Below are 13,837 nucleotides of genomic sequence, written 5' to 3' on the forward strand. Positions count from 1 at the left end.
AGCTAAAGCTGCTAGCTGTCAAACATATGTTTTAATATTGTTCCTGTTTTTCCGTCTTTCTTTCTCGCCGATTGCGTTGGGCCCTGACTGCAAGGTAGGTTTTCACCAATAATTACTGTGGGTAAACCGAAGCTAACTGATGGTGTAATTATTGATGTAGTCCAGCTGTTTCACTTGTTTTAGCACAGCTAACACCTCACTAACAGGTAGTATTTATATATTAAATAAAACGTGTCATTTATTATTTTTATGTCTTGCAGAAGTACGTTTTAATTTACGCTAATGTCTAAATGCAGATTACTAAAAATAATGTTTTCTTTAGTCGTTCTCAGCTGTTACTCGTTTACTGTACTCTGTTAATCAGAAACCTTGTTGTTGTTATGCCTTGTTTCAGTTGGGTGAACTTAACTTTCATGGCAGTTCACATCAACATTAAGTAAATGAGCATGTGACCAAAGACCTGGGTTTTACAGCACATGATCTGGACCAGTGGAAGAGACCAAATCAATCAGAGGTGAGGCAGCGATCCACCAGTGCTCATGCATTCTTACCAGTTAAAGAAAACGGTTTCCTAAACATGGTGACATATACCAGTATGGCATTGATGGGAGCATCTTTCTCACTGTGATCTCTCCCTGTAGGCAACGTGTTTCCAAAGTTCTCAGACCCAAAGTGAATAACCATGACCTCCAAGACATCCCTGCTCAAAGTTATCCTACTCGGTGATGGAGGTGTAGGCAAGAGCTCCCTCATGAATCGTTATGTCACCAACAAGTTCGATGCTCACTTGTTCCACACCATTGGCGTGGAGTTCCTCAACAAGGACCTGGAAGTGGATGGACACCAGGTGACCCTGCAGATCTGGGACACCGCCGGTCAGGAGCGCTTCCGCAGTCTGAGGACTCCTTTCTACCGTGGCTCCGACTGCTGCCTGCTGACTTTCAGTGTCGACGACAACCAGAGTTTTCTCAACCTAGGGAACTGGAAGAAGGAGTTCATCTACTATGCCGATGTCAAAGAACCGGAGAAGTTCCCGTTTGTTGTGTTGGGCAACAAATTGGATGTGACGGAGCGACAGGTGACAACTGAGGAGGCTCAGCAGTGGTGCAAGGACAACGGTGACTACCCCTATTATGAGACCAGTGCCAAGGATGCCACTAATGTAGCAGTGGCCTTTCAGGAAGCAGTGCGTAGAGTGTTGGCATTGGATGAAAGAACTGAACACCTCATCCCCACAGACACAATCAAGCTCCACAGAAAGCCTCGCTCTGCTGCCATGTGCTGTTCATAACACCCAGGAGTACTCACCGTTTCACATTTTTCTGTTATGCCTGTTGTGCAACGAGGCTGTAGGTGCACAATGCTGTAGTAACATAATATTTAAACAAAAAATGAGCTACTGCCTTTTTTTGATTTCTTTTACCGATTTCTTTTACTGTTAAAGGTTTGATTATGTTAACACCACGTTGGCTCGATGAATTCAGAGATGAAGCACTACTTTACATCCTAAAGTCAAGTAGAAGTAAATATGAAATGAATTGCCTAAACTGCCACAGATTATATAAAAGGATATGTTGAGCTGAACTAAGTCTGTGTGAAGGCTTAAAATCATTAGGGGAGTGAACGTAATAGTTTCTGTTGACTTAATGTGCTATTCTTTTTGCAAAACTAAATAATGACTTGCTTGCATATGTATGTGGAAAAGTGTACTTTAGCAGTACACTCAGGATCTTTACACTTCATTCCAGATTGTGACAGTGCAAAAACATCATAATCTTAACATTTCTATTTAGAAATTAATACTACTTTAAAGTAATTTGTGACAAATAACTTTCATTCTGAAGAATTTAAAGTTGCTGAAGCACTATATTGTAACTAACAAATTAAGGTTTGTTGTAAGTATTGCACCTTTACATCTTGTTTGCACATTCTACATAGTAAATAGATTATTGGCTATGTGCTGATATAGTGAGGGACAAGATCCCTTAACAGAAGACTAAAAACAAGTTAAGATAAATTAAAGTTGCATGACGTGTTCATAAACTCTTCTGGACACTTATTTTGGAGCTGTTTTTACCTCAAGTCATTAATTAGGATTAGTGTTTTCTTCAGAGAAGTGTAAGTAAAAGAAGTCATGATTACGTTTTTTTTTTAAATAATTGTTATAATTATTCTTTCAAATATTGTTCTAAATAATGATTCTTGCAGGATTATGGATATTTTTTTTTTTTTTTCAAAATAAAACCTCATCATTAAAAAAACAAAAACAAACATAAATGACTTAAGAAATAGGAATACTTCTGACCAACTGGATTTCATTGAAACTTTCAAATGTACTTCTGCTAAACTAAACATGAATTAAACTACCTTATGAGTTCTCACTTTAAGCATTTGTTGCCTAAAAATAACCTTTTTTTTTTCAATCCAATGACCCTAAAGGAAAATGTAATAAAGGTAATAAAATTAACTGAAGCCTTCTTGGACTGGGATTTTGTCATGTGTATTACTGATCAAGAATTTTGTGTGTAAATTAAAGTTTTTGGGCCATTTAAGGCAAATATTGATGAGAGAACTTGCATGAGATAAATAAAATAATGAACTTTAAATGGTGCAGTGTGCTGAGGGAAAAAACTTGATCAGAAAATCATTTGTACTATATTTGACAAACATGGGCAAAACAGACATGAAGTGTATGATACTGTATATGTACAACATGGGCATGATTTAGACATATTAAAAATAATTAACTCAGGAGATGTTTCTTTCCAAGAAACTGGACTTTCCTCTCAAAAGCTGTCGAGCGGATTGGTGTGTTGATTTCATAGAACGGATTCATTGCAAACTGGAACACAAAGTATTTCATTTAGATTTTAAACAAACCTTTAACCATGTGATTAAAACACTAAGGTGGCTTACCTTAATGTACAAATCATACACATCATTGAAGAAGTTTTTGATTCCGTCTTCTTGTCTTACATCATGTAGCATGATGAATCTTATATGTACAGCAAACAATTAAGGAGTATAAGCCCAAATACATAATAGTATTAGATATACAAGAATAAATCAAACAGAAAACAAAATTGAACAAAAGATTAAATAGTAGTTATAGTAACCAAGAGAAAAAGGATATGTCCTGCAGTGACAAAGGCAGAAACAAACCACTCGTTGAACTTGTCCACAGTTTTCAAGTACATGTTGTTGGACAGCCACATGTTTTCATCCACCAAATCTAGAGCTGCATGTGCTATGAACTGGTTCAAATGACGATGGTCGTCCTGGTGGTCGTAAGGGAAACATTTGTTCGAATAAAACTGACATTCAGTGTAGTCATTATTCATCACATGCTTTATTTGTTCCTCATTATTTTGAGTTATGGTAAACTTTATCGTTAATGAATACCACAGACAAGATAAAACATATATTAGGAACGTTAGTTACACGAACAGATTTTTTCTTTACCTTTGATTCTGGTTTCCCCGCAGGAAGAAATTCCATCTCAAACACGGGGTTGTCATGATGACCAACCATAACAAAATAAAAACTTCCAGACATGGTTTCTCCTTCTTCTTGATGCAGCAATGTGGAAATAAAACAAATTAAATAAAAGCCGTTTTAGAAATCCACCAAAACCCCCACTGTTTTGACTGATGATATTAGTTAGCAAACAAACGTTAGCAGTAGCATTCGCAAGGTACATTTCCTTTAAATCCAATATTTTTGTATTTCAATAAAGATAACACATTATATATGTATTGTAAATATTACCAGGAGCCAATTGTCATAGCAGATAAAACAGTTACGTTTAAAATGGACATTTGTTTACCTGTCAAATTCAGTTCCTGGACGGCAGCAGGAGCAGTCGCGAAATTATGACGAAATAAGTCTCGAATCGAATACGTTTATCTGGCAGGTTGTAAAAAAACAAAACTATTACTATTATCAGATATTTATCTTTTGCGAGTATAAATATTGTTTAATGGTAATGATTTATATTTCTTTTTATTATTTTGTTTTGCGTTTATTATTGCGTCATCACTGTTCGTCTGGCTGGTGTATTGTGTCGTCTGGTTCCCTGACTCACGCCTTCATTTTGGACTGCGCGCGCCCTGTTTGCGTGAAGGCACACGAGTAAATAGGTTGTTATAACATGATGCACAATGGAATAAATAATAATAATAATAGAAAAATGTACAAAATAGACAACACATGTAAGTGTTATAATGAAGTGAGACTGTTGGGCAACTAAATGGATTCCAATTGCGGTAAAGAAGCAAAAAAGCAAAGTTTTATTTAATCAGAGTCATATTACAGCTGAATGGTTTAAAAACATGGCATGCATGTCAGTTGTTATTAGCCACCGAGTGTTTTAAACGGTGTGAGAGGAAAAATAAAACACATTGTGGTTTTACATTAAGGAAAGAGTTAGTGTCAAAATAAAAGGAACAAAGCGTGTGGACGCGCAAGGACGACAGATCGGGAGAGAACCAGATTGCGCATAACACTGGCAATAGCGAATTTCCGTTGGATTTTAAATGTCAGAAACACACCTCCTCAGAGGCTTTTAAGTAGTATTTCTTAACTAGTCTCTTTAAAGGAATCGCTGTTGTATCAACTAGGATTAGCTGTGGAATCATAACACATGCAGGAGGTATGGTAATTTTAAAAAACGTTCCTTTCTGTGCGTTTGTTGTGCTCGTATTTACGTTGCTTGGCTTCCTCCTTTTGTTTACCTTGTATGAAGTCCTGCACATTCTGCGGTTATGTACGCGACCAAGGAAGACGCTCTTTCTCCAGATGAGCTCCGGAAGAGACTCTATCAAACTTTTAAAAACAGAGGAGTGCTTGATACGCTAAAAGTAAGTCGCCACGCTGTGTTTTGCCTGCAGTGAGCTCAGTGAGACACTGATCTCCTTCATTCTTGCTTCATTTCTCGCAGACACAGCTGAGGAATCAGCTCATCCAGGAGTTAAAACAGCCACAATTGGCTGCAGGAGAACCAGTTCCAAAGCCAGTATCTGCAAAAGCAGAACCTTTGATGGTCTCTGTCTCTAACAGCATAGTAGCCGATCATCTGTGCACGTCAGGGTATGAGTACACTCTCTCTGTGTTCTACCCTGAGAGTGGACTGGGCAAAGACAAAGTGAGTATGACCCGTATTTACAAATAACAGTTTGTAAAATGAAGCTGCATATATACGTATTTATTTTTACCTTTTTGTCAGGTTTTCAGAAAAGAAGATCTTCTTCATTTGCTTAAAATAAGTCCTGATTCACCCCTCTACAAATCCCTGGTAAATGAAAATTAAATTTGTTATGTTGAAATGTTTTAAGCATTAAAAAAATGATAAAAATAAATGTTGACTTTTTTCTGGTTCAACAGTTAGAAAATCCAGATAACAAGGATAAAGGTTTGTTTTATATTTTGTTCTCTCTAACAAAACAGTCTCTTCCACCTACTCTTGTCAGTGATTTTTTTTTTTTTTTCTTCTTCAGGATTTCTTTTGAGCCTTCTATCACAACTTGCACGTCATAATACACAAGCTATGTGCCATGATGCAGACACACAGACAGGCATAGCAACCTTTGGAGAATCTCTAGGTCAGTCAACGTGACAACTTGTGTTTTCTTCAGACTGTCTTTTGTTGCATTAATTAAAACAATCTTGTGCCCCGTCCTGAACAGTTGAGAAGATGAAAATGATTGATAAGGAATATGAGAGCTTTAGTCACACCGGAGACAGATGGTTTTCATTCCAAACACAGCTGGCCACCTACAGAACAGAAATGGGAGCGCAGCTGGAGACAGAAATGAACACAAAAGTACGTTTATAGTCCAAAGTAAATACCATTGTGAACAATAAATATATCTTAAAAACAATTGTATATCCATTTCTGCAGTAAAGTACGTTGTAAAAATACAGACACAATCGTTTGTGTGTTTGATTTCAATTTTTCATAGTTGCAACACTTTAAAGAAGTGGAGATCGCCAAAGTGAGGATGGAGGAAAAATGCAAATTCCAAAAAGAATTTGATGACTTGAAAAAAGAGCTGGAGAGAACATATGAGCTGAAGGCGAAGGCACTGATGGATCGAGAGAAAAATGCCATCGAACGGCTGGAAAAGCAGATGCAGGTACAGTAGATGCCAACGTCTCTGTAAAGATGACTTATTTGGAAATCTCTTATTCTAGCCCTTTGATTTTATTTTGTTTCAGATTGAAGAAAAAAACTTGTACACTCAGAGACAGTCTGTGCTGAGAGAAATTGAAAAGTTGCGAAACAGGGAGAACGAGCTAAGGATGAAAGAGGAGTCTTTGGAAAAGTGAGAGTGATTATTCTGAAATCAGTTACCTGAGTCAAACATCGCCGTGTTTTTGCAATGAGACTAAAGCCCCGTGTGCTAAAATAGAACGTGTCAGGTTCAGGAGGAGAAGGTGAAGACCACAGAGGAGCTGCTGCGGAGGAGAGAGTTGTCCATAAGGACCATGGAGGAAACATACGACCAAAGGCTGAAGAACGACCTGTCCAGGTATTTATTTATATAAAGATTTGTCTTCAAATCAGAGATTTTTGTTGGCCTATTTTGCCCAAATGAAAAACAAACTGATTGTAGGGCAGAGGTCACCAACTATGTTTGGACAGACAACTTGGAGGCCGGACATTAAAAACAATGAAATAAAAATAACACAGATTTTTTATGTTTATTTTGAAATATTGTAGACTGCACATTATTCATCCAAATGTAAATATGTTAATTTTTATGTTTAGCTACGGTTAATTTTCAACTTTGAATACTTGTTTTATTTATTTTGTGAAATGTAGGTATCAGCTTGAACTTAAAGAAGAATACATAAGAAGAACAGAAGCACTCACTGAAAGCGAGACCAGGAACAAAGGTGAGATGACACTGGTCCTGAGGGACTTTTAATGTCCAGAATAATCTTTCAACTTTTTTTTCCCCTCTGTCTCAGTGGAAACAGCTCGCATCCAAAGAGAAACTGCTGCAATTGATTCCAGACTAGAGGAGCACAGTAGAGTCGTGTCAGAGCTGAGACGCCTGCAGGTGAGAATCTTCGCCCAGGTTTCAGTCCTCAGGTTTTAACGTTGTTAACCTTTTCTACCCATTAATCACTCACTTTTTGTTTGCTAGCTTGAGCTGGACATAGCCCGGCAGCAGATTCCGATGCTGACTCAGCAGAAGGAGCTGCTTCAAGAGAGACTGGAGACGATGAGTGACTACACCACCTTAAAGAAGGAGAGAGCAGAGCTGCACGGACAGACGCGGCTGCTGAGGAAACAGCTTGACGAAGCCCAGGAGGAGAACAGACTCCTCCACACTGGTGAGGAACAGCTGCAGTTCCATCTAATATCTAACAGGAGGAACCGTTTTTGCCAACATTTGAGTCGTTTTCCTGCCTGGTTAATAACCATAAGATAAATATCACTGTGATTTCCACTAAACTAAACAGCCTGCGTGTCAGCATAAAATGTTCTCCCAAAAGAATATAAAGCACTTATTTTTGAAGATTGAAGTTGGTGATCTTTGTGAGAAAAGCCATGTGGAGCAAACAACTGTGTCCTGAAGATTCGTGCTGCCAGAATTTATACGCAGCAAATAAAAAGGGCATCTTGAATCTATTCCTTGACGTTATTACGGCCTTTTTTCTTCACTGAATTAGACGAGTATTTAGAAACAGGATCGTTTTTAGTTTAAGAAACCAATTCTCCTGGGTTTTGACTCTGATACCGTCTCTTGCAGATCTGGACAAACCATCCAGTGAACATCTGGCCTTGCAGGTGGAGCTCCGGAGTTTGCAGAGTGCTTGCAGACTTAAAGAGGAAGAGTTTGACAAGCAGAAACAGGTGCTGCAGACTCAGCTCCAGGTTGAGGTCAGTGACATCAAAGACTCACTCTTTCAGCCAGTGTGGGAAACCGTGTTCTGCTTTTTACCATGACATTTATTCTCAAAACTACGGTCAAATGTGAGAGAACAGTTCATGCGATGACCCTTAACCTATGACCCGTGGGTGTCCGCAGATGGAGCGCTGTGCTCAGCTAAAGGCTCAGCTGATTGAGTGCGAGGAGAAATTACACTGGACAACCAATCGTGTTGAAGATCTCAAGCTCCAGCTTTTCCAAACACAACAAGGTATCTTTGTAAACAGAACATGCATGTGTGTGATGTGATTTCAACCTGTGTGTGTAGAAGTTAGTACCATCTGTTCTTCAGCTCTTCTTTCCAGAAACGGCTTTCTTTTTTAATCAGTCATGGATTGAAAATATTTGAAAGACATCAAGTCGCAGTAATTGAATGAAGACGTAGCAACCCACTGAACATGCTCAGAATATCATGACTGGTGTAATGCAACATGAATCGTCTTCTAATCAAACACAACTGTTTGAGGGGATCCTAGGGGTTTCAACAGATCATTACATTTCTGAAATCTAGGATACAGTTTTTCAGTAGCTATAATCACCATAATATCTCTATATCTATCTAATATCTTATTACTAATTCATGTTACAAGAAGAAACTTTCTTTACTAATTCATGTTACAAGAAGAAACTGATAAAATGAAGGAATTGAAATTACATTTTATGCAAGACAAGATCGTAGAAGAACACCCTTAGAAAAAAAACATCAGACTGCTAAATTGACACAAGCAAAGCATTGCTAGCTCTAGTATATTCAATAGTAATTGGTTATTGTTTTGCACTTGAAACATTCAAGAATTAAACAACATTGATTCTAGCCCTGTTCTGTTATCATCAAAGAATTATTGATTTAAACAAAAAGAAAGCCATATTGTTGAAGTGAATTAGAACTTGTTTTTTTTAAATGCATGTTAATTCTTGTTAGAAATTAGACACTCCATGTTCTTTTATGGTGGTTGGTTTTTTTCTCTATTAGTTCTCAACTCTTCTTTTGTTTGCTGTCCTATTCCTTTCTGTTTCCCTTTTCTTTTATGTCGTCCTTCAAAACCTGTCAGCTCTCGAGAACGAAGTGCTGCGTAATCCCAAGCCCTCGCTTGTCGATCGCTCAGTGCTCGAGTTCACTGCTGGCAAGCTGGTTCCACCTGATATCTATGTGGACAAAGCTCTGCTGAGCTCCAGTGTGGGTTGTGATGATATTTATAAACCAGACGGGGCATGGCGAGGACACAAGGACCCTTGGTGTGAGTCTCCAGGCTCTGACAATGACCTGGTGGCTGAGGCCATGGCCCGTTTCCAGGAGCTGCAGAAAGAGGCTGAGACTCTGGAGGAAGCCTACAGGAACTACCAACAGAGGGCAGCAAACCCTACCATCTCACACACACTCTCCCCCAGATCTCTGTCACCACGGCCCTCTCTGCCGCTCAAGTCTCTTCTCAGGAAACAAACATCTCATCGTTCTCAGGCTCATTTGCCCCACAACACAAAAATGACACACAAATTGCCCTCCCCTCAAAATGCACAAACTTCATTGTCGTTTTCTTATAAGACTAGGAGCACTTTCACACCTGCAGAGCCACGGGTGACGTTCTTAGACAATCTAGATCCTCCAAAGTCCACAGGTTTCACTCAGCATGGTCTCCATTCATGGACTGACCCTGTTCCCCTAAGAGACGGACACGGTCAGGACCAGAGTTCGTCTCCATCTAGACCTCTGTCCTCTTCATCGAACTTTAACTCCAGACGAGAACCTCACAAAGATATCACTGAAGGTGGGTTTGAAAAAAAGTTCAGAGTTTTTAGAGACACATTTTTGTCATTCATTAATAGTAATACACTTCTCTCCCACTAGAGTCACGTGTGTCTCCAGTGATTTTCCCAGATCGCACTCATGACCCACAGAAGGATGCGGTGGTGACCTTAGGTGACTTTTCCCCCGAGTTTAGTCCACCTCTCAGTCCTCAGCTTAAAAGCACAACACGAAACCAGTCCAGGTAACATCCAACAGTTTACCATTTACGTACATTTTTGTTCTCACCTGCAGTTAGTGACTAACAATGTCCGTATTCTTCTCTCTTTTTTTATTTTCAGCCCACCAAAGGTGCAAACAGTCATCACCAGCTCTGAGTCTTCACCTCAGCCTGAGAAAATCAGTTTGGATGATCTCACTGGGATTCTGTCAGGTAATTTAATCCTGTACTTAGTATAAAATTATATTCCAATAACAAGATTTAATTCTTTTTTTTCCCCCAACTGTCTTGGTAATTAATTAGAATCAATTCTTTGTAACAAGATGCTGTATATCCGGTCGGGAGGTTTGGGATTCTGTGGAAGCTTGCTTTTTAATGAGTGTGCGACCGACCTCTAAAGTGTCCATTCAGTGGCTCGGCACAATGGTGAAAATGAAGGGCAGCTGATTATGTATTCTGTGCTGGTCCTCTGTCCCTGTTGCATTATGGGGCATCATAAAAGATCTCTTTGTAAATGTCTCCCTTCCAGAACCCAGCCACATTCCAGAGCTTCTCCTGGACACTGCCGTCCCTCTCACTGCGGGGGCCCCTGATGGACCCGATGTCCCCCGCCCACAAGACCTCCCAGAAGACCTTGCAGTTTCAGAAGATCAGGCGGGTGAGTGGTTAGCCCCTCTCCTCCCCCCCGAAATGACCTCAAATGACAAGTTTGGCAAGCGTTTACTGTAATCAGATGAAACGACTTGTATTTTTCACACTGATTACCAGGAGCGTCATTACATTTTCCACCAAATGACAACAGATTTAACCAACAGTCAGTCAACATCAGTGTTAATTTAAGACTTTTTTGAGACAAAAACTACTGGTGAATTAGATGATGATGACGGAGAGCCGGCAAAGACAAAAACACTGGCAGGGACATGGTCCAATCAGCAAAGTTGCAGCAGCCTCTTGTCAACAACAAATTGCATTTTAGTCGACTAAAATCATTTTGATATTTCTTTTACAAAAACTAAACTAAAATGAAGACAGTTCTGTTGACTGCATTGGGATCAGGAACAAGTAACATTGTAGTCATAATATGCACTGAAGATGTTCCAGAAACCACCGGTGAATCTGTGAGGGATGAAGATGAAGAGGCTGAGGAGCAGAGCTGGGAAAGAGAGCGGAAAGAAAGGCAGGAACGCAGACAAAGAGAGCTGGAGGAAGCCAAAGAACGGGAGCTCCAAGAACTTGAAAGGCTGGAGAAGGAGGAGGTATTGGTTCTATGTGCCATTCATTCGTCCGACGTTCAAGTACGTTAAATGAGTCCTGTACTAACGAGCTTTATTTGATTACAAGCTTTTAAAAGAAGTGAAAATGAGGCATGAGGAAGGAAAAGAGGAAGAGGAGGGGACTGCAACCAAGAAAGAAGATCCTGAAGTAGACCTGGAGGAGACTAAGGGAGAAAACCCTTTGGAAAAGTACATGAAGATGGTGCTGGAGGCCCGGGAGAAGCAGCATGCAAAAGTGCGATTTCACACGCTGTTTAAAACACCACTGCTAAAGACGCCTTCAGGAAAAAAGTCTGTGTCTAAATTAATCTTTTTTGGATTTTGTTCCAGAGCCCTGAAAGAGAAGAAATGGGACATACAAGCCCAGAAGACAAGACTATGTCCGATGAAAAAGAAGACAGGTACATTTTCAACATTAAACATATTTGAATGAACACAAACCGTACGTATTTAGTGCAGACTCCAGAAGGGCAGAGAAAGTTCAGCCGCCCTCCGGGGTGTACAGTACGTGAGCTGAGATAATCCTGTTTCTCAAAGCCCTTCATTTCTTCTACGGTTCCTCATCTCTTCTTGATAACGTTGTTGTTTGCGTTGGAATTATGTAGTTTAAATGTCAACCCCAAACAAATTGTGTTTGACTACTTTCATTTTGTTTCGTTTTGTTTTTTTCCCTCTCTCCTAAGACCTTTGATCAACTTGAGTTTTGTTTTTATTTTTTCCCAGCATTGCTGCATATTCGCACAAGTATGAAGATGGTGATGATGATTTCTGGTGAAGTGGATGACAGAGACTGTGATTATGTGCTGAAGGATCACACACCCCGCAGCCGCCTAGAACTGTTTAAATTTTCTGTTTCACCATGTTTTTATTTTATATTTAAACTTTTGTAAATCAGCGGCACCTCTGAATAAAATTAATTTTAATTTACCAAATGTGTTTTTATAATTAATGTAAAATAAGCACACAGTCATAGATAGAAATTTACATTTTTATTTTAATAAAAACAACAGTTCAACTGAATCGAGACACTGAGGGATTTCCAGCCGTTAAAAAATACTGGATTGTTGTCTTTTTGCTGATTGATAGGTAGCTTTTCTGTTTTTTTGGTCCACTGAACAGGAGACACCATACACACATGCCATGTTGGACATCCATATGATGATGTCATCTTTCATCTCACACTGTAAATTTGTCTAATCTAAAAATATCTGAGTCCAAACTGCGTTTATCCTTTGGCTAATTTCTCTCCAGATTGCCTCGTGTTTGTATAAAGGACTGGCAGCAAAGACATTTGTCCCTGTAAACTCTAAAACAGTTTCTCCTATTTATTTGGAAGCCCTTAAATACACAAATATAATGGGATACTATCGACTATCAAAAACAAAACAAGACTTATACAAGTGTAATTCGAATGAAAGAAGCTAAAATAAAAAGGCTAACCACGTACAGTACGCAAGCGAATAAAAGGGTAAATGTTAGAAAAAGAGGAAAACGGGCAAACACTGCCATCTACTGGTATCAGTTTACAAGACTGTACAACACAAGTTATAGCCGGAAAAAAAATTAAAAAAGATTACGGTTTTTCAGCATTATCACAGCTGTACATCAACAAAGATGTAATTATAAAAAAAATAAGAAAAAGAAAGTTTTTATGGAATAATAATGAGTAATTTATTATTGGAATTCACACTTCAGAGTCCATTATCATTGTGTATTTTTATGCAGTAAGATTTGATATTTCATACAAATACAGATGTTTATCATAAATACTGATGGTTTTTAGAGCTGCCCAATTAAAAAAAAGGTTTAAAATATTATTTGAGGCAATATTTTTTTGATTAAAGATTGTTGATTGATGATTTTTAAAACCTCATTAGAAGTGTTGCACAGGCCCTAGTGCCCACCTGAGGTAGTGTTATTGTAGGCCTTACAAGTGGTGCATAAAAAGTAACAGTACTACAGTACTACCTGAAGATCATTAACCGTTGATTGGTCTCATATTGAGATTGGACCACAGGCAAAGTATACAGTAGGTAATCACTGCCTTTGAGCGTACAAACAAGCACAAGATTCACGTACTGTACGTACTGTATAAAAAGAAAATTTCAAACCGTATTATTTTGTCTGTGACAGTATGTAAGGCCTTTCCTGTGTATAATGTGGCTAAAACACACACCGTACATTCCTTGTTGATGACTGGACAGAAAAAGCAAGATCGTAGGCAAACACATTATTATTATTTTTTTTTTTTTTTTGAAGGATAGTGCAACGTCTCAAGCTTCACCAGCAAAAGGTGATGAAAAGACAACAGACGACTCTCGCGTCAGGAATTTCACCCGCACAAATAAAAAAAAATTTAAAAAAATCAGCATGAATGAAACGTCAGCACAGCAGCCACGAAACACTTTCTGCTTCGAGTTAGTGCCAAAAGCAACACTGATGTATTAGTTTGTTAGACGCCTGGTTAGTACTGCACAGTGTCGGGGCAGTTAATGTAGCTTAGTTTGTGTCTTGATCTGCAGTGGTTGGCTGCATCACCTGTATTCATGTGTGTGTTTGTGTGTGTGTGTACAGTGTACTGTTTGAGCTGGCGTGTAACATCCTTATGTGTAGGAATTGAGACATTCCTTAGAGCGTGAGGTGATGTCCTGCAGCTCCC

General features: G+C 38.9%; 3 protein-coding genes across 4 annotated transcripts; 2 read left to right on the top strand and 1 right to left on the bottom strand.

The window, feature by feature from the left end:
- rab9a (RAB9A, member RAS oncogene family) lies at positions 1-2,387 on the top strand. Its single transcript, XM_008328553.3, has 3 exons — positions 1-94; positions 395-514; positions 642-2,387. The coding sequence occupies exon 3, from the start codon at positions 683-685 to the stop codon at positions 1,289-1,291; it is 609 nt and encodes a 202-aa protein (XP_008326775.1). The 5' UTR covers positions 1-94; positions 395-514; positions 642-682; the 3' UTR covers positions 1,292-2,387.
- trappc2 (trafficking protein particle complex subunit 2) lies at positions 1,405-3,911 on the bottom strand. Of its 2 annotated transcripts, none has more exons than XM_008328554.3 (5): positions 3,827-3,911; positions 3,463-3,569; positions 3,134-3,278; positions 2,917-3,002; positions 1,405-2,842 (listed from the first exon to the last, which is right to left on the bottom strand). In XM_008328554.3, the coding sequence occupies exons 2-5, from the start codon at positions 3,553-3,555 to the stop codon at positions 2,744-2,746; spliced, it is 423 nt and encodes a 140-aa protein (XP_008326776.1). In that variant the 5' UTR covers positions 3,556-3,569; positions 3,827-3,911; the 3' UTR covers positions 1,405-2,743. The 2 variants fall into 2 exon arrangements, with proteins under 2 accessions (XP_008326776.1, XP_008326777.1); XM_008328555.3 differs by having other exon boundaries at positions 3,463-3,566; positions 3,827-3,881.
- A 122-nt stretch (positions 3,912-4,033) lies between these two features.
- ofd1 (OFD1 centriole and centriolar satellite protein) lies at positions 4,034-12,105 on the top strand. The gene is made up of 23 exons (XM_008328556.3): positions 4,034-4,651; positions 4,745-4,859; positions 4,940-5,143; positions 5,225-5,293; positions 5,383-5,410; positions 5,496-5,600; positions 5,685-5,821; positions 5,961-6,134; positions 6,217-6,323; positions 6,411-6,530; positions 6,824-6,897; positions 6,973-7,064; positions 7,152-7,341; positions 7,761-7,891; positions 8,040-8,151; positions 8,993-9,706; positions 9,787-9,928; positions 10,026-10,117; positions 10,434-10,562; positions 10,997-11,160; positions 11,246-11,413; positions 11,509-11,579; positions 11,902-12,105. Exons 2-23 carry the CDS (start codon positions 4,764-4,766, stop codon positions 11,951-11,953), a joined length of 3,171 nt encoding a protein of 1,056 aa, XP_008326778.1. The 5' UTR covers positions 4,034-4,651; positions 4,745-4,763; the 3' UTR covers positions 11,954-12,105.
- The last annotated feature ends 1,732 nt before the right edge of the window (positions 12,106-13,837 follow it).

Source organism: Cynoglossus semilaevis, chromosome 16, assembly GCF_000523025.1.
Source record: "Cynoglossus semilaevis isolate Cse_v1.0 chromosome 16, Cse_v1.0, whole genome shotgun sequence".
Classification (NCBI taxonomy): Eukaryota; Metazoa; Chordata; class Actinopteri; order Pleuronectiformes; family Cynoglossidae; genus Cynoglossus; species Cynoglossus semilaevis.